The sequence below is a fragment of the Setaria italica genome, chromosome II (assembly GCF_000263155.2).
Source record: "Setaria italica strain Yugu1 chromosome II, Setaria_italica_v2.0, whole genome shotgun sequence".
Taxonomy (NCBI): Eukaryota; Viridiplantae; Streptophyta; class Magnoliopsida; order Poales; family Poaceae; genus Setaria; species Setaria italica.
This window is the reverse complement of record NC_028451.1, coordinates 46,637,423-46,659,259: the sequence shown is the minus strand read 5'-3', so window position 1 is coordinate 46,659,259 and position 21,837 is coordinate 46,637,423. Positions and strand designations below refer to the sequence as shown.

The 21,837-nt window shown below is 44.7% G+C and overlaps 5 protein-coding genes across 8 annotated transcripts; 3 read left to right on the top strand and 2 right to left on the bottom strand.

Moving 5' to 3' along the window:
- The first annotated feature begins 953 nt into the window (after window positions 1-953).
- Window positions 954-5,760, top strand: LOC101756026 (pyruvate dehydrogenase (acetyl-transferring) kinase, mitochondrial). Its single transcript, XM_004958403.4, has 6 exons — window positions 954-1,332; window positions 2,142-2,403; window positions 2,891-3,071; window positions 3,277-3,424; window positions 3,810-4,014; window positions 4,117-5,760. Exons 1-6 carry the CDS (start codon window positions 1,063-1,065, stop codon window positions 4,173-4,175), a joined length of 1,125 nt encoding a protein of 374 aa, XP_004958460.1. The 5' UTR covers window positions 954-1,062; the 3' UTR covers window positions 4,176-5,760.
- Window positions 5,761-6,756: 996 nt separating this feature from the next.
- On the top strand, window positions 6,757-11,363 carry LOC101755349. Of its 4 annotated transcripts, none has more exons than XR_001163309.2 (4): window positions 6,757-7,122; window positions 8,368-9,919; window positions 10,016-10,381; window positions 10,996-11,363. XR_001163309.2 is itself a non-coding variant. In XM_004958401.3 (3 exons), exons 1-3 carry the CDS (start codon window positions 6,891-6,893, stop codon window positions 10,200-10,202), a joined length of 1,971 nt encoding a protein of 656 aa, XP_004958458.1. In that variant the 5' UTR covers window positions 6,757-6,890; the 3' UTR covers window positions 10,203-11,363. The 4 variants fall into 4 exon arrangements, 2 of the variants coding, with proteins under 2 accessions (XP_004958458.1, XP_022680386.1); XR_001163308.2 differs by having other exon boundaries at window positions 10,794-11,363; XM_004958401.3 differs by having other exon boundaries at window positions 10,016-11,363.
- A 511-nt stretch (window positions 11,364-11,874) lies between these two features.
- LOC101754946 (chaperone protein DnaJ) lies at window positions 11,875-13,323 on the bottom strand. The gene is made up of 6 exons (XM_004958400.2): window positions 13,151-13,323; window positions 12,858-12,950; window positions 12,484-12,514; window positions 12,346-12,372; window positions 12,125-12,245; window positions 11,875-12,035 (listed from the first exon to the last, which is right to left on the bottom strand). Exons 1-6 carry the CDS (start codon window positions 13,214-13,216, stop codon window positions 11,981-11,983), a joined length of 393 nt encoding a protein of 130 aa, XP_004958457.1. The 5' UTR covers window positions 13,217-13,323; the 3' UTR covers window positions 11,875-11,980.
- Window positions 13,324-13,413: 90 nt separating this feature from the next.
- LOC101754152 (pentatricopeptide repeat-containing protein At5g48910) lies at window positions 13,414-19,493 on the top strand. The gene is made up of 2 exons (XM_012843782.3): window positions 13,414-15,581; window positions 18,685-19,493. The coding sequence occupies exon 1, from the start codon at window positions 13,517-13,519 to the stop codon at window positions 15,359-15,361; it is 1,845 nt and encodes a 614-aa protein (XP_012699236.1). The 5' UTR covers window positions 13,414-13,516; the 3' UTR covers window positions 15,362-15,581; window positions 18,685-19,493.
- Window positions 15,575-20,368, bottom strand: LOC101754539 (CBL-interacting protein kinase 21). Its single transcript, XM_004958399.3, is given in 14 exon segments — window positions 15,575-15,926; window positions 16,043-16,072; window positions 16,075-16,117; window positions 16,274-16,345; window positions 16,433-16,549; window positions 16,797-16,898; window positions 16,992-17,201; window positions 17,294-17,419; window positions 17,536-17,589; window positions 17,664-17,744; window positions 17,852-17,959; window positions 18,087-18,158; window positions 19,758-19,820; window positions 19,933-20,368. Coding segments are annotated over 14 exon segments (1,236 nt in total). The 5' UTR covers window positions 20,083-20,368; the 3' UTR covers window positions 15,575-15,918.
- Window positions 20,369-21,837: the final 1,469 nt, after the last annotated feature.

Below are 21,837 nucleotides of genomic sequence, written 5' to 3'. Positions count from 1 at the left end.
GGCAATCAAAGAAGACCGTTCAGCATAGCAATTCTTCTATTGTGCAGTACAATTGGAGGTCCTCAGAGCCACATATAAACATGTGGACTTGCTATTTTACTCTATGGTTGGAATTATCTTTGCAGCTCCTATCATAATATACAAAACTTTTGAAGATTCTAGCAATTGCGACCTCCCCTGCTCAAAATTAACCATGGATATATCCCTCGGAAAAGATTGAGGATCAAAATCCTCTTAGAGCTATGGTCACCATTCACTCCCCCACCTCCTCAATGAAAAATCATGCACCCAAAGCTCGATCAGCAACCGGTCATATTCTATGATTTGTTGTATGTGGGCCAATGGGGGATGTCTTGTGGTGTGGATCCAGCAATGGATACTGTCCATTAGTTGGTGCACATGAATCACTCCTTTTTTTAATCCTGCTAGTGGCCCTGTACCAAAAATTCCTCTGGGAGAAATCATGGTCGCCGGTGACAGTGACGGCAATGACAGCATGCTAGCTCTGGGTTCTAATTATCCCAAATAGTGGTCGGATTAGCACTGATGCGCCACTCTTTGCTTAACGATTGTTCCACCTTTAGCAAAACGGGTAGGGAAAGTCATTTCCAATTCCGTTTAATCTCACACACAATACTCTGCCTCGACACTAAAGTCTCAACACGAACACACTTTTGCCGAAGAAAATTGGTAAAGATCTCGAGATTGTTCCATGAAAAGCACATGTGGTTCTCTAATTCCCAAATCCTCGCGGATAAGCCCATGGTTCCTCGCACGCTATTGGGCCATGGTCTTAACCGCCTCCCTCCCCGATTCGGATACCGTCCGCACAAACCGTTGCAGCGTCTGACAACTGGGCCAGCACACCGGCCCACTGACAAAAGGGCCCACCACAGATCCCTTCTCCCACCCCTCTCTGGGCTCTGGCCCGCCTTTATAAGCGCTCCGCCATTTGGCTCTCTCCGTCGTGCGTCTGTTGTCCTCGTCCCGCCTGCCTTGAATGGCCGCCTCGCTCGCTCGCTAATCCCACCGGTGAGATTGGGCGGTTACTGGCTGGTTAAGATGGCGGCGAGCGGCGGCGTGGTTCGGGGTGCGATGGCGTCGGAGCCGCTGGCGAGGGCGGTGGCGGAGGAGGTGGTGCGGTGGGGGAGCATGAAGCAGACGGGGGTCAGCCTGCGCTACATGATGGAGTTCGGCTCGCGCCCCACCCCGCGCAACCTGCTCCTCTCCGCGCAGTTCCTGCAGAGGGAGCTCCCCATCCGCATCGCACGCCGCGCGCTCGAGCTCGAGTCCCTGCCCTTCGGGCTCTCCAACAAGCCCGCCATCCTCAAGGTCCGTCGATGCCTCCCACGCCTCTCTCTGTCCCTGCCTCTCCAAATTAATTTAGCTAGTTTTTACTCGATGTTTCATTTGAGTGACCATTTCGCTGTCCTGATTGTTTGTCCTTGTCTCCCATCAGCTCGTGGGTGATTTGACAGGCTTGGTGCACCTCTGTTCATCTGGGATGGAAATTTGTTTTTCAGACTAGCATCTTTCATTCACTGTGGTTGGCTTTCGGTTTAGTTCCCAAGTAACTGAAGTAGCTTTTTTGGGATTCTTAGCAGGACTTCGATTCCGAATATAAGCAGAATTTTAATTCCGAATATAATTCTGGAAACGTGGTTCACTTATGGGTAGATGCTGCTTCCTTTTCTTTCTTTCTTTTTAGGTCTGTTTCTTTCGATTCCACTCGTGGTACAGCATTCACTCTCATGTCTCATTTTGATTTGCCACTAGAAAATTATTCTTTGATTCCTCGTTCTTACGAGATTGTAGTTGCATTTGTTGGAGGAACAACAGGTTGTTTTTTTGGATGAGAAGGAATCTTTAAATGTGGGAGATTCTTCCTTTTGAAAAGCAAATTCTGGGAGATTCTTGCAGCCTTGCTTGGTGTCTTGCTTACTATTTTTTTGGCCTAGTGGGTTTTTTCATCTCCTTTACCTTTCCTGGTCAATACTATAATACCTGAAGTCAGCAAAGAATGTATATTTTACTGAGAGACAGAGATTTCGTTAACCAAATGAATATTCTTACCAAATTGACCATTCTGATGTGGAAGTGGCACCGATGTTTGGTCTATTAACAATTGTTTGTTTCTTAAGGTGAGGGATTGGTACTTGGACTCGTTCCGCGACATCAGATACTTCCCTGAAGTGAGAAATCGGAACGATGAGCTCGCTTTCACAGAGATGATTAAAATGGTCAAGGTGCGGCATAATAATGTGGTTCCAACAATGGCTTTGGGGGTGCAGCAGCTGAAGCACCACCTGTGCCGCGCAAGGAATATTCCCTTTGGATTTGATGAGATCCATGAGTTCCTTGATCGATTCTACATGTCAAGGATTGGCATCCGCATGCTGATAGGTTTGCCAACCTTCGAACTTTTTTTTTGTCAGGAGCTTAATTTGTGAAGGGTAAAATCTACTGGAAAATTCGTTCTTGTCCAGTTTAGTACTTGGACATGCTATGCCAAATCTTCTCTCATTACGTGGTAGTTTGTCTAGAAGTTACTGTAGTAACGGGAATACTACCTTTTCGCCGAAACCAGTCTAGTGACGAAATTTCTCTGTAAATCTATCAAGCAGAGTGCACTTTTCAGCCTGGTTTTTTTTTTTTTGCTAAACTCTATCTTGGGTCAGGTAGAATAGTAGAAAAGAATTAGATTTGTGCCACTGTATCAATTACACTATCCATATTTGCCACCACTGTGTAAAATTTGTTCCACTTTAAATTGAAACATGGAGCATATTATTGGCCCCATGCGTAGGTCTAAATCAAATAATTAACAGGAATCGAGTCTCTGTTGTTATTAGATGCGTGGCCTGAGTTATTCGTGCTTGCTTAATTTCAGGGCAGCATGTGGCTTTGCATGATCCTGAACCAGAGCCTGGCGTCATAGGCCTCATCAATACAAAATTGTCCCCCGTACAGGTGGCTCAAGCTGCCAGCGAAGACGCCCGTGCTATTTGTTTAAGGGAATATGGATCAGCTCCTGATATTAACATTTATGGCGATCCAAATTTTACATTTCCGTAAGTCTTATAATCTCTCGTGAGTTACCTTTGACGGCTTGATCTTTAGTGAGGATATTGTTTGTGGTTGTGTTGTCCTAAAATATGTTTTATATTCAATTTGGATGCCTCTTATAGCTCACATAGTTTGGCTGTGTTCATTTTTATTGAAAATAAATATACAAAAATGAAATGCTAGCTTACTCTTTGACTTCACTGAATACAGATATGTGGCATTACACCTACATCTGATGTTATTTGAATTGGTGAAGAACTCCCTTCGTGCAGTGCAAGAACGATATATGAATTCTGATAAAGATGTTCCCCCAGTTAGAATTATAGTTGCTGATGGAGAAGAGGATGTTACTATCAAGGTAGTAGTCTGACATCACCTATCATGCATGAACTGTTGGTACAGCTATTTACTGATGAAAGCTAGTCTGGAAAATTAGTAAATTTCAGGATATTTTTCATTGCAATACTATATTTAGCAACTTCATAGAAACCTGTAAACTTATCTAAAATTGATGGAACTTCCACTGGCATTTCGCTGAAATTTAATGCAAAGTGCAATAATATACCAATCAACTTAATTGTAACTTATACAAAGTCAAGTGCTAGATATAATTCTCTTTTATGTGACAGCTATTTTTTTTCTAAACTTGTTTGTGGACCAAGGCAATACGTATTTCTGCATATGGAAAACTAAATATGATGTTCACAATGTGATGTTTAAGCTTGAACGCTTTGCTAATGCAGGTTAGTGATGAAGGTGGTGGGATAGCGAGAAGTGGCCTCCCAAAAATTTTCACATATCTGTATACCACTGCAAAGAATCCACCTGATCTAGATGGACCTAATGAAGGAGCAACTATGGCCGGATATGGTTTCGGGCTCCCAATCAGCCGCCTTTATGCTCAGTACTTTGGTGGCGACTTGCAAATCATCTCTATGGAAGGATATGGTATGGTCATACTCCACTTGGTCGACTCATATTCAGTCAGCACGAATTAACCATGTTTATCCGCAGTTCATGTGCTACAGCAGTATTGTTTCGTTGTTGTAGGTACTGATGCTTACCTCCATTTGTCACGGCTGGGAGATTCAGAGGAGCCCTTGCCTTGACGACTCGATTTGATGTCCTGATCTTCCTGTAATTAGGATGTTCTTCTTCTTGTAATACAATCCGGTGCTGGTCTGCAAATATTGTCCTGACGGGCCAGCCACCTATAGCTATAGCTGGTTGCTATCTTCTAGTCCCCTCGATTCCATCGTTCAGCTCTGCTGCATTGGGAGCAGAGGCACTCATACTTCTGTTATTAGTATGATCCCTCTGCCGGGTTTCAGAAAAAATAGTCCATCAATCAGCATTGTTAGCAGTGGCCTCCCAGAAATTAGCATTATAAATGGGCCCTTGGAGCGTTGATGCTGATCGCAAAGTGCAGTTCACTCTGAGTAGCAGCTATTTCATCAACTGCACCTTGTTGTACAGAGTCTGAATTCAGCACTGTGCAGTATTTGAAGTGGTATAGTTTCATCAACAAACAATGAAGACCCTTTATAAAAAAAAAAGCAATGAAGACTGGGGTGGTCTCTACAACTACAAGCTGTGGTACCTCTAAGCTCTGGTCTGATGAATTGTGGGATCAGTGATTCAGTGTTGCAGTCTTCGCATTGAGCCCAGCTCAAGTTCCCGTGATGGAGAAGCACCGCCCTGCTGCATACAGGGATTTCTCAACCAACTTGAGTGATCTGCCATTCGCGTGATGAAGCTCTCTGCCTCTCTGGTCTGCTGCCCCTGCTCTGTGCGATGTAATCACTCCCGTGCCTGATTGCCTGAAGGAATAAAGTTCGGCTTCACAGAGAACGAAAGCAAATGCAGTGTCACCGCCTCACGCCTGGAACCTCTACCAGCACCAGCAGCATATTTGGTCCCTGAGAAAATCCTCGCACGATGATTAAACATCTATCTGAACTCGACTACTGCCTGTTAAATTAAGAAGACTAAAAAGTTTGAAACGGAGCGTCATCCTGTCAGTGTTGGTGGAGCCTTTAAGCTCTGCTCGTGCAGTTATTACGGGAAAGGGACACAGATTACATTACAACTACAGATCCCAAATCCCCAATCCTCTACAAAATTTTATGAGTTCTGCAAGTCACTGAGCAGTGGGCCCCCAGGCACGTGACGTGCACGTGCTAGCTCTGAACAGAACCTTCTGTTCCCCTCCGTGTGAGATTTGCAGGGTCGCAGCTGCAGAGGATGAGAAGATACAAAAATGACGCACGGTTGCGGCTCGCATGCCGGGGCTCCCCCTCGCCTGCTGCAGAAGATCGAAGGCACAGTGCCAGCAGCCGTGTAAAGCGGACTGGGAAGAGCTCCGGCAGCCCCACGAGAGAAGCAAACCGAAACCAGCGAGCAGCTTTCCGCTCTGCCGCAGTCGGTTCGGCGTAACCCTTGTGGATTTTAGCTTTCTGGTTTTTGCCTTTTGACGCGGCGGCATTGGCTTTGTTTTGCTTTTGCTTGTCCTCCGGTGGTGCAACTTGTTCTTATGCCAGTATGTTGTAGTTTTATTTGCTTTGCTTTGCTTTTAGGTGGTTTATGGTATGTACCCTCCATTAATGAAAGGTCATCCGCTTGTAAAACCCATAAATGTAACTTGGCATCTTCCATCGACCAAAAAAGTATATAAGAGCAAGATGTTTAGATGTCCATAGGCTAACATTTTTTCCAAGTAGTTGAAGGAATATTTTCGCACCACTTTTTGACGGTAGAATGTATTATTTAAGTGATCTGAATATGTTACTAGAATATTTTCTTTTTACTAGTTACACTTGAATAACCATCGAGCCTCATATGATACTAACTTTTTTCAGCATGACTTGAACTATATTAAATTGCATGACATTTTGAGAAGGTTCTTATTAATATTTTTATCTACATATCTATAAGTGGATATAGGTCCTCTTTAAGTTTTTTTTCATTAATTTTGGGAAACTTAGAAATACAAATTTAGCATTAAAATCGTAGCAAGAGCGGTACGAAGAAGGAACGAATATATCCATCTAACATGAGACGAGTTGAGGATGATATCTACTTGTCTAGTGTGATCGTCACATCGTTATGTGTGTGTAGTATTGTCCCCATGAATTATTGTTAGCTAAAATTATGTAGCTTCTTTTAGATTAAACATTTCTGGAGTAAATAGAACTATACTAGTTTTATATATCTTATATTTCCTATAGAAACACTTAGGTATTGGGTTCATTCAAAGAAGAGCTTTGTTTACATATGACATATTTATATGATTCTTAACCAAAATATAAAAATATAAAAAGCTCGATTTACTTTACTGTGCTCGTTTGCAAAGACTCAAAATTATCTAGCTATATTGGAACTATACAAATGAGTTGTGTATGAAACATTTCCCTTTAATGAAACTTTAGAGAACTATCCACAAGATTTAGGTTCATGATCTTTTGATCCTTTGGATTGGACTCCCTGCGGTTCTATGTTAGGAGAACTCTATGTTGCAAGTGACCTTATTTATACAAAATCTTTCGTAATGGAATCCATTTTGTGCCATTAGAGAAAGGAAGTTCATTACAGGAATAGTATCACAAAGCTTAATTTTTTTAATACGGGATGTAAAAACAAGGAAACCAACCTGCCCCCTTATTATAAGCTCTCCACTTGGCAGCAAAATTGCAACACTTTTTTTAAACAGAAAAACAGTACCTTCCTTCAAGGCCACCTCGACGCCGCCGCCGTCGCAAACCATAAAAAACCCCCAACCCCCCCCGTACTCGCCGGCGAAACCGGGGCGGGCGGCGGCGGCGACTATGGGGGAGTACGCAACGGTGAAGACCTCGGTGTGGTGGGACATCGAGAACTGCCAAGTCCCCCGCAACTGCGATGCCCACCTCATCGCCCAGAACATGAGTTCCGCCCTCACAGCCGCCGGCTACACCGGCCCCATCACCATCTCCGCCTACGGAGACACCAACTGCGTCCCCAACCCCGTCCAGCACGCCCTCTCCAGCACCGGCATCGCCCTCAACCACGTCCCCGCAGGTACGGATTACCCCGCTGCCCCGTACTCCCCAACCAGGCAACCACCCCCAATTGTTCCCTAATGGCTCGTCGCGAGTTGATCCGCTGAACCCTGGCCAATGCATGCGGATTGCGCCGTTCCGATTGCCTCTGAACTGAATAGCCGGGTTGCTGCACTAGTCACTTTCAACGCTTTCGTTTGCGTCTGTTCGATGGATCTGTTGTGATACTTGGGGATAACTGTGGAAGCTTAGGGTTTGGAAGTTTCCTTATCGGAGATGTGTTCATCTGATGGTTTTTACTTTTTTTGGCTTCTGGATTATGCTGGCATTGGTGGGGTTGCCGGGTGTGGGTTGGGAAAGTGATTGATTTAGAAATTTTACGATGTTTGACCTTTTGGTTTGTTCGTGGAATTTTAGAAATGTGGTTTCTCTCGAAGTGATAGCTGGTGGGATTGTGGAGTCTGCTGTGTTTGTTTGCTTTTGTTTGTTGACCAGACTATTGATTATATTTACACACTATGTTTTGAATTTTCTAATTATCATGTATTTTCCTTTGATTTAGTGTATTTAATAGGTTGATTGTTCCCATGGTATATTTTTTTATTATCCTGTTTTTTCTTAGGACTAGTATAGTATCTGAACTAATTTTTATTACAATTACAAGCATGCGTGCTAGTCTTATATCTATTGTAAAAGCTACTTTCTTTATGAATGAGCAGGGGCGGATCCAGGATCACACAACAGGGGGGCTCAATTTTCTCTTCTTCTTCCTCCCTCCTCTCTTTCCCTTCTTCTTCCTCCTCCTTTTCTCCTTCCTCCTCTTCATCTATGTCTAAAATTTGAAGGGGGGGGGGGGGGGGGGGGGGGGGGGGGGGGGCAGGGGCTTTGGGGGGCTCCCATGGGATCCATGGGAGTAGGGGGCGCTCCAGCCCCCACGTTGGATCCGCCCCTGCGAATGAGTAATGAAAAGTACTGTTTAATTAGCATTTCTATCTGTAATATTTGCCGATGTTTGGTTGACTGCACTAAACTAGGATATCCTTACAGCGATTGGCCAGCAGACTTGGCACAACTACCAATTACTGTCATCTGTTTCCAAGTTTAATTTTAACATAGCTTGCATACAATAATCTTGGCACACTCAAGCAATTTTTCTAAAACTCATGCATTTGCACTGAATGTCCAACAATTCTCTGTTCATCTATGCGATGTCTAAATGTTGTCTAATTATTATTATTGTTTGTTTTCTTGTAACAAATGACAGGCATTAAAGATGCAAGTGATAAAAAGATCTTAGTTGACATGTTAATCTGGGCTATTGACAACCCTCCACCAGCAAATTATTTGCTAATATCTGGTGACCGGGACTTCTCAAATGCACTTCATAAGCTAGTACAGAGACGGTATAATATTCTACTAGCACAACCTCCAAATGTGTCTCAAGCACTTACAGCTGCAGCAAAACATGTTTGGCTATGGAAAAGCCTTGTGGCTGGGGAACCACCATTGGCAGAGTCGCCATACATAAGTAGCATAGCAAATGGCAGCATGGATCATTCGGATGCGTTGAAGAACATGCTTTCAGATTCTTCAGATGCAACTCCACACAACAGTACTCAAGTGCTGAATAACATTCCATTTGATCAGCAAAAAGGTGGTAATGGAAAGGGAGATAAACAATATAAAGTTAGGCAACCTCGGAAAAACCAGTCAGACAATGTATCTAAACCAACAAGGACTGAGGAAAACTCAGTTGATGGAGTACCTGATAGTTCTAAAGGAAGCATTGCTAGCCAACCAAATCAATCTCTCACGCCATCATCAGCGTCATTATCTAGTTCTGATTCGCAAGATGGGGCACAGGTGGATCAGCTGAATACACCAAAAGTTCAGCCATTTTCCCTGTCCAAAAAGCCTGTAAAATCTGCTCTTTCCCATCAAAAGAGCGCTCCTCATGACTTTTATCATGGTAAGAAGCCTGGTATGTCAACCGAGTCTTCATCTAAAAATGGTGCTTCAGATGTTAATAGCCATGGTCATCCAAAGCATCAGAAACCCCAATCCTCTCAGCAACCAAGACCACAGAATCCAGTGAATCATCGTCCTCATGGTGGATCTAGCAATTTTCAATCATCAATTTCACATAGAAGCAACTCATGTCCAGCACCAGCTGGGTATAATGGTATTCCTACTGCACCGTTGCAATCCTGGCAAGGCGGCCCACCTTATCATGGACCACCAATCAATTATCCTGATATGAGTCGGCTGAATATTTCTGAATACCCTAGAGGAATTCATAATAACCAAGGTTTGAATGTCAATTACCATCCAAACCATCCTGGTGCCCCTCATATGGTTCAACCTGGTTACAGTGATCATAGTTACAGACCTCCAACTCAACCTAACATGCCTAGCAACATGCAAAATACTGGACACTGGGGAGCCAACCTGGGATGTCCACAACCATCTTTGGACCCTCAAGGTCTTGTAAGATATATCTTAGGTGCTTTGGAAGTATTGAAGACTGAGAAGATTCCCCCAACAGAACAAAATATAGCAGATTGTATACATTATGGGGATGCTAATCTACCAAATTTTGATGTCAAGAAGGCTCTTCAGGTTGCCATGCAGCATCAAGTTGTTGTCACGAAAAAGTTAGGGAAAATGTCATTCTTTCTTGGGAAGAATGAAAATCTCTGGAAATGTGTCAATATAATGGATGATAATGCAAAATACCCAAAAGAAACTCTAGATTCTGTTCATACTTTCATATCTTCTGCCCATGGCTACTCTGCGATAAAGAATTCTCAGTCTAGGTGAGGCTCCATTACCCAGAAATATGTGTCGAATTTTATCATACTTTCCCTGAGGCTGAGTGTGGTTGTACTATTGTAATTCTTTTTTGGTTGTAGGTATCAAGCTGCTGCTATGTTGAAGAAAACATGCCTGAAGAATCTTGCCCTTGGTGAAGTTCTTCAGGTTCTGAATATCATAATCAATACAAAAAAGTGGTTTGTGCCAAATTCTTCAGGGTGGCAGCCATTGTCCTTTAACATAATAGTGGCTGATGCGACTACAGATGCTAGCGGGAATGCTTAGCATTGGTACATTTGTCTGCTCATATCAAATGAACACTTTGAGGTTCTGGTGGTCGGTGCAAAACTGTGTCTGCAAAAGCAAAGTTCTGTTGAAGTTTCCTGGCACAGTGCTTTTATCTGCATTTTGCCAGGTTTCGGGATATTAAGTAGTTTTACACATATCTTAGCAGCAGTGGAATAGTAAGTACTTCATCCCATGAAAAGTGCAATCCTAGCTTTTGAAAAAAGTCCCACAAAAGAGTGCAATCCTAGAAAATAGATCTAACTACCTGCCTAATTAAGTGGTCAGATTTGATTTGCATGCTAAAACTTACTGCATGTGGCCAACAAATGAGGGTATTAGCCTTTTCACGCCACCACTAATCTGTCCTAGAAAAACTAGAATTGCACTCTTCATGGGACGGAGGGAGTAGTTCTCAGACTTGTTATGTCTTAGTGGGAGTCTGTCTGTCAATACACCATTTGGCCTGTTAAAAGAACTCCGTCGCGGTTAGCCTGGTTGCGGTTATTCTTATGGGTGCTAGTTGCTGTGGTAAGATAATTCTGCGATCGACTATAAAGTAGTTCTGAAGGACTATCGCCTTTTGTTCAGGCAGTAAATCAGTTCCTGATGCTGGTGGTTACTATATGCTCTCATTATACCTAGATGGTTTAAAAGGATCCTCAAAATATGAGTTGATTTCGAGGAAATATTCCATAGTATGAGCATAGCTGCTGCTAATTAAGCTACTCTATGAAGCCTTGAAGTCTTGAACTATCATTATTGAAGCCCCATTTTCTACATATACTCACAGCAACGAACATGAATGGATGGATCATGTGAAGTTCAGTGACTCCATGTGGCTCTGGATGATTGATCCTATCTGGATTTCTACTTTTGCTGCATGGCAACGGATTCTGAAATGCAAACAAACTGCATTCAAGACAGTCATGCTATTTGCTGCAAGGTTAGTAGGTTACCTATTTGGTGTCTGCCATTCTTGGGGGAAGGTTTGGAGTAAATCTAAACGCCTTTTGGCGTCTTTCTTTGCTTCTTCCCACTTTAGATGGTGGTATGCATCTTGTAATGCTGACAGTTCTCAAAACTATGGCTGGTTGTAAATCTCATGCTGGTTGCTGATTCTGCTCAGCCCTTTGGTTGCCATGTTGCTTAGCAGTTTAATGGTTGCTGATTTTGTTAAATGCTTTTACATTACATGTTACTGCTGTTGCACGTGTGATCCTTCTGCTGTTAAGAACTCCCTCAAACTTAGAATCACTACGTTTCTGCGAGATGCTTCACGTCTGTATTTTGTGGCTGTGCTTCGACACAGCGTATGCAATTAACAGGTTTTACATTGGTTCATATATCCCATACACTTATCTTGCACCAGAGCATATCATAATCTGAAACGACTAGTTGAAACCCTTCCGTAGTCTTAACAGATGGGTATGTCTGAATTCTGAAAGCAGCTTTTGTTGAAGGCACATTCTGACAGTTCCTTTGATCAATAAACTGTACAACCTTGTCTATCTGCCATGACACCCAACAGTTCAACATAAAGAATGCTTGCCCATGGAGCAATTTCAAAAGAAAGGTCAACCAGTGAAGATAGCAACAAGAAACAGCAAAGTCAGACGAAATTAGAAAGCCAAAACCATATGATTTCACATGCTCGGGAACAACAAAGTCATAACGCACGAAAGTTTGCTTTTATTCAGTGTGTGACTTGTTTACATCTGTACAATGTAAGATACTCTTCTTGCCTATGAATATAGACACAGTACAATGGTTTTCCTCTATGGTAGAAAGGGGTTCTGAGAGGAACAGAGTTCCTTTTGCCGTTGATACGCTCTTCATAAATCCAAAAACGATTTCATCAATTAGGTAAGAAAGAATGTGTTAAGAAAAACAAAATGGAAAAAATTCTAAGTGTGTGTTACCTTGAGGCGCTAAAGGCACCAAAAGAAACTGCTGCAAACATTATGAGTAGAAATGGTGCTTTAACCAGTGCTTTATTTGATCTTCCGTATCCAGTTGGAACACCAGACCGCATAACATGTACTGTGTGAATGATATATCTCATTAGGTTTGGTCGGGGAAAAAAAAAGCTCATTAGCTATATAGATTGTGTGAATGGTTTTCGTAATGCAATCGAGTTTACCTTCCATCCTACTCCCTGATCTTCTTCCTGCAAACGATGGAGGAGATACAACTCATCAGGGAACATCATACCACAGTAAGCAACTTACTGCCTCTAGTTTTCTCAAAGCAAGTAGTGATTATCCGAGTAAGAACATACCATCCTTCAAACAAGAATATGCTTCTGATATCTGCGAAGTATAAACACATGTTTTGTAAGTACAGGGGAGGAAAAACCAAAGCTAGGAATGCACTACAATTGCTTGTGCAATATACCTAATGTCTATGTGGACATATCAATATGGACCATCTCTGATCAGAAATGCCTTGTTGGTCAGTTAAAGAATCCTATAGATACTAGAATAGCATATAAAACTGGCAGCGATGCTTGCTGTAATGCTCAAATCATAAGTGCAGATGAGAATGAAGCAAACAGTTTCAGTCTCTGTACAGGGATTCGACGATGAACAATAGCAAGCAATATTGACGAACGTGCATGGTGGTATTAAGCTCTTTGCTAAAAATTTACCTTACCTCCTTGAATTTTGACTCAGCCTGAGATTTCAGATGCGTTGGGACACGATCGGGATGAGACTCCATGACCATTCTTCTATACGCAGCCTTTACCTGCATCGTAAAGATGAAGAGTACAAACTGAAAAATTCGGAAGCGTACAGGCAAAATCTCCTCAACCTTCGCCCTCTTTGACCAAAATCTACCAGAATCAGCTCAGAAATTGGCGGAGCAGCGACTACGCAACCAGGAGCAGTTCAGGCTGAATCGCATTCGCGGAGGAGCACAGAGAGAGATGGGAATCAAGGGCGGACCTCGGAAGGGGACGGCCGGGAGTAGGGAGGGAAGCCCAGGAGCTCCATGGCCTCGCTGCTCCTCATCGTGCCGCGCCGGCCCCGTCTCCGGCGGCGGCGGCGAGGCGTTGCCTGGTCAGGTGTCAGGTCGGTGGAGAAGGCTCGCGAGTCGCGTACGAATCGAGCGGCGAGAGCCATTCCACGAGCTTTGCTGCCCCCCGGACGCCGCGGTGGCATCTCATCAGCCGTCAGATCTCCCGTCCGCCGATCCGACGGCCAGAACCCTCCCTATGACTGAGAGTAGCAGGAAGCCCGCGCGGTTTCCCTTCTCCCGCGGTCCCGCCGCTGCAAAACTCGAACGCCTCGCGACGCGAGCTCTCTCGCGCGATGCGCGTGCGGGGCGGTGGAGGTGGAGCGGTGGCGGCGCCGCGGCCGGAGCACCTGGCCGCGCACGCGCGCCTCGTCAAGTCGGCGTGCCCGGACGCGTTCCTCGTCACCACCGCGATGCGCGGCTACCTCCGCGCGTGCCTCCCACTGCAAGCCCTCCTCCTCCTCCGCTCGCTGCTGCCGCGGGCGCCTCGCCTCCTCGGCAACTCCTTCTCCCTCTCACTCGCGCTGCAGGCCACCGCTGCGGTCTCGGGATCCGTGCCGGCCACGCTCCGCATCAGCCTCCGCGCCGCGTCCCTCCACGCGTGCGCGCTCAAGTCCGGCTTCGCCGCCGCCGACCTCTTCGTGCGCACCGCGCTCGTCGAGGCCTACGCCAAATCCGGGCGCGCGGACCTCGCGCGCGCCGCGTTCGACGAGTCGCCGCGCAGGGACGTGTTCCTCTGCAACGTCATGCTCGCGGCATACGTTGCGCGCGGCGAGGTTGTGGAGGCGAGAAAGGTGTTCGACGGAATGCGCGACAGAGACATGGTCTCATGGAACACGATGATCCACGGGTACGCGGTGAAGGGAGACGTCTCCATGGCAAGGGTGATATTCGACGGGATGGATGACAGGGACGCCTTCTCCTGGAGCTCGATGATGTCAGCATACACCAAAGGTCGGCGGTCCAAGGAGGCGCTGGAGCTGTGGCGAGAAATGTGTGCGGCCCGTGTCACCCCAGACTGCATCACCATGGTGAGCGTGCTCTCCGCGTGTGGAGACATGGGGGCGCTGGCCGTTGGTGTAGAGGTGCATCAGTTTGTAGAGAGGAACGGGATTGAGGTGGATGTCAAGCTTGGGACTGCTCTTATCGACATGTATGCCAAGTGCGGTGACATCGAGAATTCACTGAGAGTGTTCCACTCTATGCCAGCAAAGGATGTGCTGACTTGGAGCTCGATGATCATTGGGTTGGCCAATCATGGGCTTGGCCATGATGCTCTCGGCTTGTTCTCAAGGATGGTATCAGAAGGATTGCCACCAAATGAGATTACCTTCATTGGAGTTCTTATAGCCTGCACTCATCTTGGTCTCGTCAGTGATGGCAAGAAGTATTTCAGCTCAATGAGTGCAGTGCATGGTGTAGCACCAAAAGTTGAGCACTATGGATGCATGGTCGATCTTTTGGGGCGATCAGGTCATATTGAGGAGGCAAGGCAACTCATCAGGGACATGCCATTTGAGCCAGATGCAGTTATATGGAGGGCACTTCTTGGGGCTTGTCGCATCTATAAGAATGTAGAAGTTGCAGAGGAAGCTATGGCTAAACTGCGAGTATTGGATCCTCATGCCGACGGGCACTATGTCTTACTGTCAAACATATATGCACAAGCAAATTCGTGGGAAGGTGTTGCAGAGATGAGGACCATGCTTAGGAGGGAGAACATTCAGAGAATTCCTGGAAGAAGCTCGATTGAGTGGCAGAACACAATTCATGAGTTTGTTTCTGGCGATAGATCACATCCAATGTCCAAGGAGATCTACAAAATGCTGGAAGAGATGATGGATCGCTTAAGACAAGCCGGATATAGGCCAATGACAGGCTTGGTCTTGCAAGACATTGATGAGCAATCTAAGGAGCGTGCATTGGCTGAACATAGTGAGAAGTTGGCCATTGCTTTTGGTCTGCTAACCTCTCCTGCAGGGTCAACTCTCCGAGTAACAAAGAATCTCAGAGCTTGTGAAGACTGCCATTCAGCTATTAAGCTTATTTCCTTGGTATACAATCGCAAGTTAATCATTAGAGACCGTAACCGTTTCCACCATTTCAGTGAAGGACAATGCTCATGCAAGGACTACTGGTGAAGCCACAAACTTGTACCAAAACAACTGCACTGTGCAGGAGCCGTTATCTTATATCCAAGAGCTTGAGAGTTCCTTTAGTTGAACATGCATCTGAAAGGACTTCATTCGAAGTAACAGCATATCATAATCTCTTTCTTGAGTCGTGAAAGTCAGTCAGGGGCTTCAGAAGGAAAGAATCTTACATTCCAGTATCAATATATAAGAGAAACAAAGGGACCAGGTAACTCAGAAACCCTTATATGTATAGTTTACTCGTTTACATCATATTATCCATTAGGAGAAATTCCATACATGTCAGTTGCCAATTTGTTGTGATCTAAGCCTCTAAAGGCTAGATCCATGACAAAAGGCATAAGAACGCACACTTGTAATAGGTGCGTGGCCAATATACTGTTTTTTAAATTCAGTATATTGTTTTTGTTAGTTTCTGTCTACTGCTTAGTTAGCAGGGGGCTTTTTGTTAAAAGCTACTATTATATCTACCTATTTCTTGTTTAATAGAATCTTGCTTTAAAAGTTGCTGGCTTTTGCATATGCCCAAGTCCTCTGAGAGCGTCTCACACAACTGCATCATTGAAACAAGATGACAGACACAATGAATAAAATATTTGATAAAAATGAAATGACCAGTAACAAATTCAAGCCTTTCAAATACAGGATAGTCAAGGGAGGGAGCAATACCTTTCTGTACAGGGAGCAGTCTCCAGATGACTTCTTTAGCTCGACCACATAAAGAGATTCATTGATCTCAAACACCTGGAATCATAATACCAGTGTTTAGAATAAGAATGTCAAGTAGAAACATCATAAAAAAGAAACAAGAAATGTCTGATAGGAACACACTAGGCACCATTCTAAGACAGCTGCATTAAATTATTTTTAAACTATGAATCTGTTATGTAATATAAATACCTCCGCAGAAATTAATAATGATTCTTTCCCTCTGGAATTTGCTGATCCCTTGCAATCTTGGATCACTTTTAGCTGCAGGACATGATAATATGATTCTCAACGTGCTGATTCTGAACACATAGAACCAGAAGTCCATAGACACATTAGGAGATCACTTACCTTGCCATTGCTCTTATGTACTTGGAAACCCATTTTTCTGACGATGCTCCCAATCTTCTCAAATAAATAAGCTGGGGAATGATTTGATGCAAATCTGATTTTCCTTTCCGAAGCATCCTGCATTTCAAGTTGCATGCCTGACTTTAGTGGAAGGTCATAGCAACAATGAAAAACATCTACATCTCTAGAGTATTAACAGTATTAATGCTCAATATTGACACGTAGTTGTCAATTTCTGGTTCCTGGCTGTTATTCTTTCCATATATCTTTTAGCATTATTACCATCTCAATTGGGACCCTTCCAACTAAATGCAAGGAAATTAAAACACGCTAAAAATTAAATTGAAACAAATGTTGAGCTAACCTCTTTCTCAAAAAATCCAGATAAATCAAGGCAGGAGGACATCCCAATGAGCTGGAAAGCATTGATTTGGTTGATTGCTATGTTGTCTTGAATGCCATTATGCTTCAGAAAACACAGACAAATTTCAGACTTTACCACTCTGCTAAAATCCTGAACATGGTACTATAAAATATAAGTACAGCTCACATAGGTTACCTCAGTCACATTTAAGCTGCCTTCATCCATGCTGATATCTTCATCATCAGTAAATGGCACAGCAGGAGTATAACCTTGCTTGAACCAATCGTGTGCCCTTATCCCATCCACATCTATGCGGGTAATTGGGTTAGGATCCAGAATTTTTCGCAGTATATCTTGGGCACCTTGTGAGAGCCACTTTGGAATGTGAGCATTCCCCTTCAGAATCTAAGAACAAATAAATATCACACTGAGATATGGTTGCATCAAATGGAATTAGCCAAATATGTTCTTGTAATGCTTCATTCCTTGTTCTATACCTTCTGATAAAGGACAACCACATTTTGGTCGTCAAATGGAAGATTCCCTGTAAGCATTACATATAGAATAACACCACAGGACCATATATCAGCCATCGAGCCATCATAACCTTTGTTCAGAAGGACCTAAAAGTACCACTGTCAGCGTTCCCTCTTCCATGTGCACCAATCAAAACTGAAGTAGATAGTAATGATGGAACCATGCGTCCCTAAACCCTAAACAAATAGTGCTTAGGTCGTACCTCAGGGGCTATGTAGTTAGGGCTGCCACATGTGGTATGCAACAAACCATCTTTCTGGAAAAAGAGCCATCATTTTAGCCACAGGCAAAATGATTGAGATTGATTTGATGTTAGAGAAAATGCTGTACCCGTTGATTTTGTGGAAGTGCACTTAGTCCGAAATCAGATACCTTTATGTTTCCTTTCGCATCAACAAGGACATTCTCTGGCTGCAAAAGGTTCAGAAGAAAGGTCTTAATGATGGAATCTTTTTACTATTTCCATCATTGCATGGTATCAGAAAATATCAAGTCTCAAACGCTAGGTTAGTGATTACCTTGAGATCCCTATGATAAACCCCCTTCTCGTGGCAATAGCCTACGGCATCGATTAGCTGCTGGAATAGTTTTCTCCCTTCCTTCTCAGTCAGCTTACCCTTCAATGCCTACATGTATCACAGTTCACAGATTGAGTCCGATATGCATTAGAAAGTAGAAACCGTATTGAAGAATTGGCTCCATTGGTTCACAATGCATCATGACTAGTTTACAGTTAAGGGGCTGAATCCTTACGATTTTGTCAAATAATTCTCCTCCATTTACATACTCAAGGACCATGTATATTTTTGTTTTGCTTGCTGAAACCTGCACAAGAAAAGGTAAGGTTCAGTCCATTTCTGAAACGGATGAATTACGACTATATTCTTGTAGAACTCTATACTTTAATCTAGTGCCAATTTTAGTATAGACTATTACTCGGTGTAGTCCTTGTCAATAAAGGATGCCCTTATCTAACCCTTTCGCCCTTATCATAATAATGGTCTTACTTCTAGAAGTTAAAACAACTTTTCCCAGCCTACAAAGCTTTTGGCCTTGTCTATCTAAAATACCGGCCGAGTCACTACCACATCGGTCTGCCGGCAATTACCAAAGCAGGCAGGCATCGTTTTCTAATACGTATTTCTCTAGCAGGAAGCAAAGCTTGACATGGACATCACCCACTAATGAAATCAGTCAGTGAACCAAACACATTCATCTGTTACTCTGATTAACACTTCACCTATACGTTATTGTATGAAATTCTTGGCGATGTGGGAGTGAGACCATGACGCCCCAAGATGCATATGTGAAACAGTGGGCTCATGCTGTGCAGCCTTCTTTTGCCTTGCAGGACCAAAAGCTGCCTGAAGAAATGCAGAGAGGATGAGTGGGTGACGCAGCGCATCCAATTATTGGGACCGTGCACGCCACTTCTACAAGTGAAAAGCCATTTTATCCACTAGCTGGCTTCCGGACTTCGTACAGGTAACCAGGCAACCCTCAGGACAAGAAAACTCCGTCGCTATCTCGTTCATCTCGGTGTGGCGTGCTGGGAGGAACAGCCGCCATCGGATCATCAGGTCTGACGGCTGGGATCTCACGTGATCCTCGGGTGCAGACAACCCTCGCACACGATGATGATCTCGTCGTCTGCAAGAGCGCCCGATGGCCGTCAGCAGATTTGGAGGATCCGAGACGTGACATCCCGGAGGTTTGTTTTCATGGCGGGATCTTTTTCTTGAATTATTGGTACAGCCAAGTTTTCGTTGAAAAAAAATTGATACAACAAGTCTGCACTGCACCAACTGGAAATAGACCCGGATGAAGTACAATAAAATTAAAAATAAGAGCCACAAGGAAAGAAATCATTCTTGGAATGCAACAGGTGGGGCCTCTTTGTTGGGCAGTCGGAGCTTAATTGGGTTGGGTGATTTTGGTTGAGTTGGGTGGAAATTTTGTACTTCGGCAGGTCCTTTAGGGCGTCCATGTGTTTCTTTGTTTAACGTGGGTGTCCAAGTCAAGGAAAGGAAACTGAAAGTGGCATTACTTTTACTAAACATATGGAGACTATAATGTTATTCAAAGAAGCTTCTCTGATTATTTTTCGGCGAAACATTTAAACAAGAGTATAGACGACTGGGCTGCGGCCTGATTTTTCTATGTTTGGCCGCAGCCTCGAGGTTCACACGCAACTCGCCAAGTTCAACGGCACGGTAGAGCTGCTTGCTTGCCAAGTTGCCATCAGCGGCGCACGCAAATTAATTGCCCAAACTACCCATCCCCTTCCTCTTCCCCATCCAAGAACAGTATTTTTTTAATTCAGTTCAGCAGGAAAGAACGGCATGAAATATAATCTAAGAAACAGGCAGGAATCTTCAAGAACGGGCAGGAATCTTGAGAGGGGAGGATGTGAGGGTGGTTGACCTCGTAGAGCCGGACGACGTTGGGGTGCTTGAGCAGCTTCAGCGTGGCGATCTCCCTCTTTATCTGCGCCGGCCATCCCCAGCACCGGAAGAACTTGGGTGAGCAAAGGATCGATCGGAGGAAAAGAGCGGGGCTGAGAGGGAATCGATCGCCATCGACCAAACAGGACACGCACCTGCTCGTCGATCTTCATGGCGAGGATGCGCTGGCGGTCGAGGATCTTGATGGCGAAGGCGCGGCCCGTCTCGGCGTGGCGCGCCAGCCTCACCTTGCCGAAGTGGCCCTCCCCGAGCGTCCGCCCCATCTCGTACTTCCCCATCCGCATTCCTCCGCCGCCCGCCGTGCCGCGCCGCCCTCGCCCGGCCCCGGTGCCGTGCGTACGAACGGGCGTCGACGCCGGAGCTAGCTCCCTACCTCGCGGCGGGTGTAAGGGCCGGGGCGAGGCTCGAAGACGCTCTCGCGCGCCCGCGCGGGGAACTTGAGGCTGTGCGGCGCCCGGCCCTCGGCGGGTGGAAGCGTCGAGACGTCGAGCGCGGTGGTGGACTGGAGGCTGACCGGCCGGTGTAACGTTAGGTGGAGTCTGAAGAAGGGGACTTGGCTGGGATATGGAGGGAAGCTAGCGGCGTCGAGCCAAGCGGGTTTATACGATGGCGATTGGGGGTGTGTCTCGGTAGCAGGGGACGACGGCGACCGGGCCGGGACCCGCCTCTCAATAATATTCTAGCGTCCGTGTGCTAGTACTTGTCTTGGCCCCCTTTTTTCCCCCTTTCCTTGCATTTTATTTTATGAGGAAAACTGGTCCGGATCATGATGGTGTTCTTTTCATGATTTGGGGAGGCGAAATCATTTTTTTAAAAAAAAATCCTTCGGTTCGTGTAGTTGGTTTTGGTTTCGCTAATGGCCGGAGAGATGTGGGTCGATCGGTCAGTCTCCAAGAAGATAAATGCGAGGATATGGATAAGAGGAAGATGAGGTGGGGTATATGATCGTTCGAAACTCTATTATTGTATAAGACTGCGAATTACCCATTTGCTTGATGAGTTGCTTTCACAGCAGCTTGCGTTGTATCTCGTCGGATCTGCTCTTTGCTTCAGAATATTGCGTACTCCCTTCGTTTCAAATTGTAAGCTATTCCAGGAATTTTAAAGAGTCAAAACTAAAATTATAGAGAAAAATATAAAGATTTATGACATCAAATAGATATACTATGAAAATATAATTGATAAAGAATCTAATGATACTTAGTTGACATCATAAATGTTATTATATTATCATATAAATTTAGTCAAACTTGAGATACTTTAACTCTTCAAGATTCTTGGAATGACTTACAATTTGGAACGGAAGGAGTACCCTTGATTATTGACTGTTTTTTTGGCTTACTAGGTCGATAGTGATGTGAGGGTTATTCCGCCATTATTTGTTTCATTTTTTTTCATAACGTAAAGATGTGGATAAGAAAAGCTGGCGTTTGATCTTTTCAACTCTCTTGTATAAGAGTATAAGACTACTGATGATTACATACATGTTTGGCGCGCACGTTAATTAGCTTTCACTGGGCCATGCACTTTGCTGTGACTTGGCAAATTGGCTGTAGAACATCGTGTTAGTTTTCGTCTTTGCTCATCATTGTAGTGACGATGATGATGATGTGAAAGACCATGCATGCTCATCTGCGTTTTGATTCGTTCGCGATCTAGGCGGGGTTTCTTGACCAGATAGGGTTCCGCACATTTCGACATCCACATTTCATACGTGCACAGCAATGATTGATTATACGGTAGCTAGGGTGCTAACGTTACGTGGTGGTAGCAAGCGCCCGTACTGTAACCATTCCTTTTAATTTGCTGCAAAGCAAACGACCTTTTTCAATTGGTGCGCGGCTAGCGCTGCTCCGATCCTATCTTCGGCCAAGTTCCAGACCGCCAGTTGCCTCGTCGGATCCCCAGCACCACAGGAACAAAGCAAGGCGGAATTAAAATCTCGTGCCGCCGCGTGATGGCCTAACAGTGGTGGCCGGATCGGGGATCGATCGACATATATAATTCGCGTCGCGGTGGCGGGCATGCCGGTCGCCATC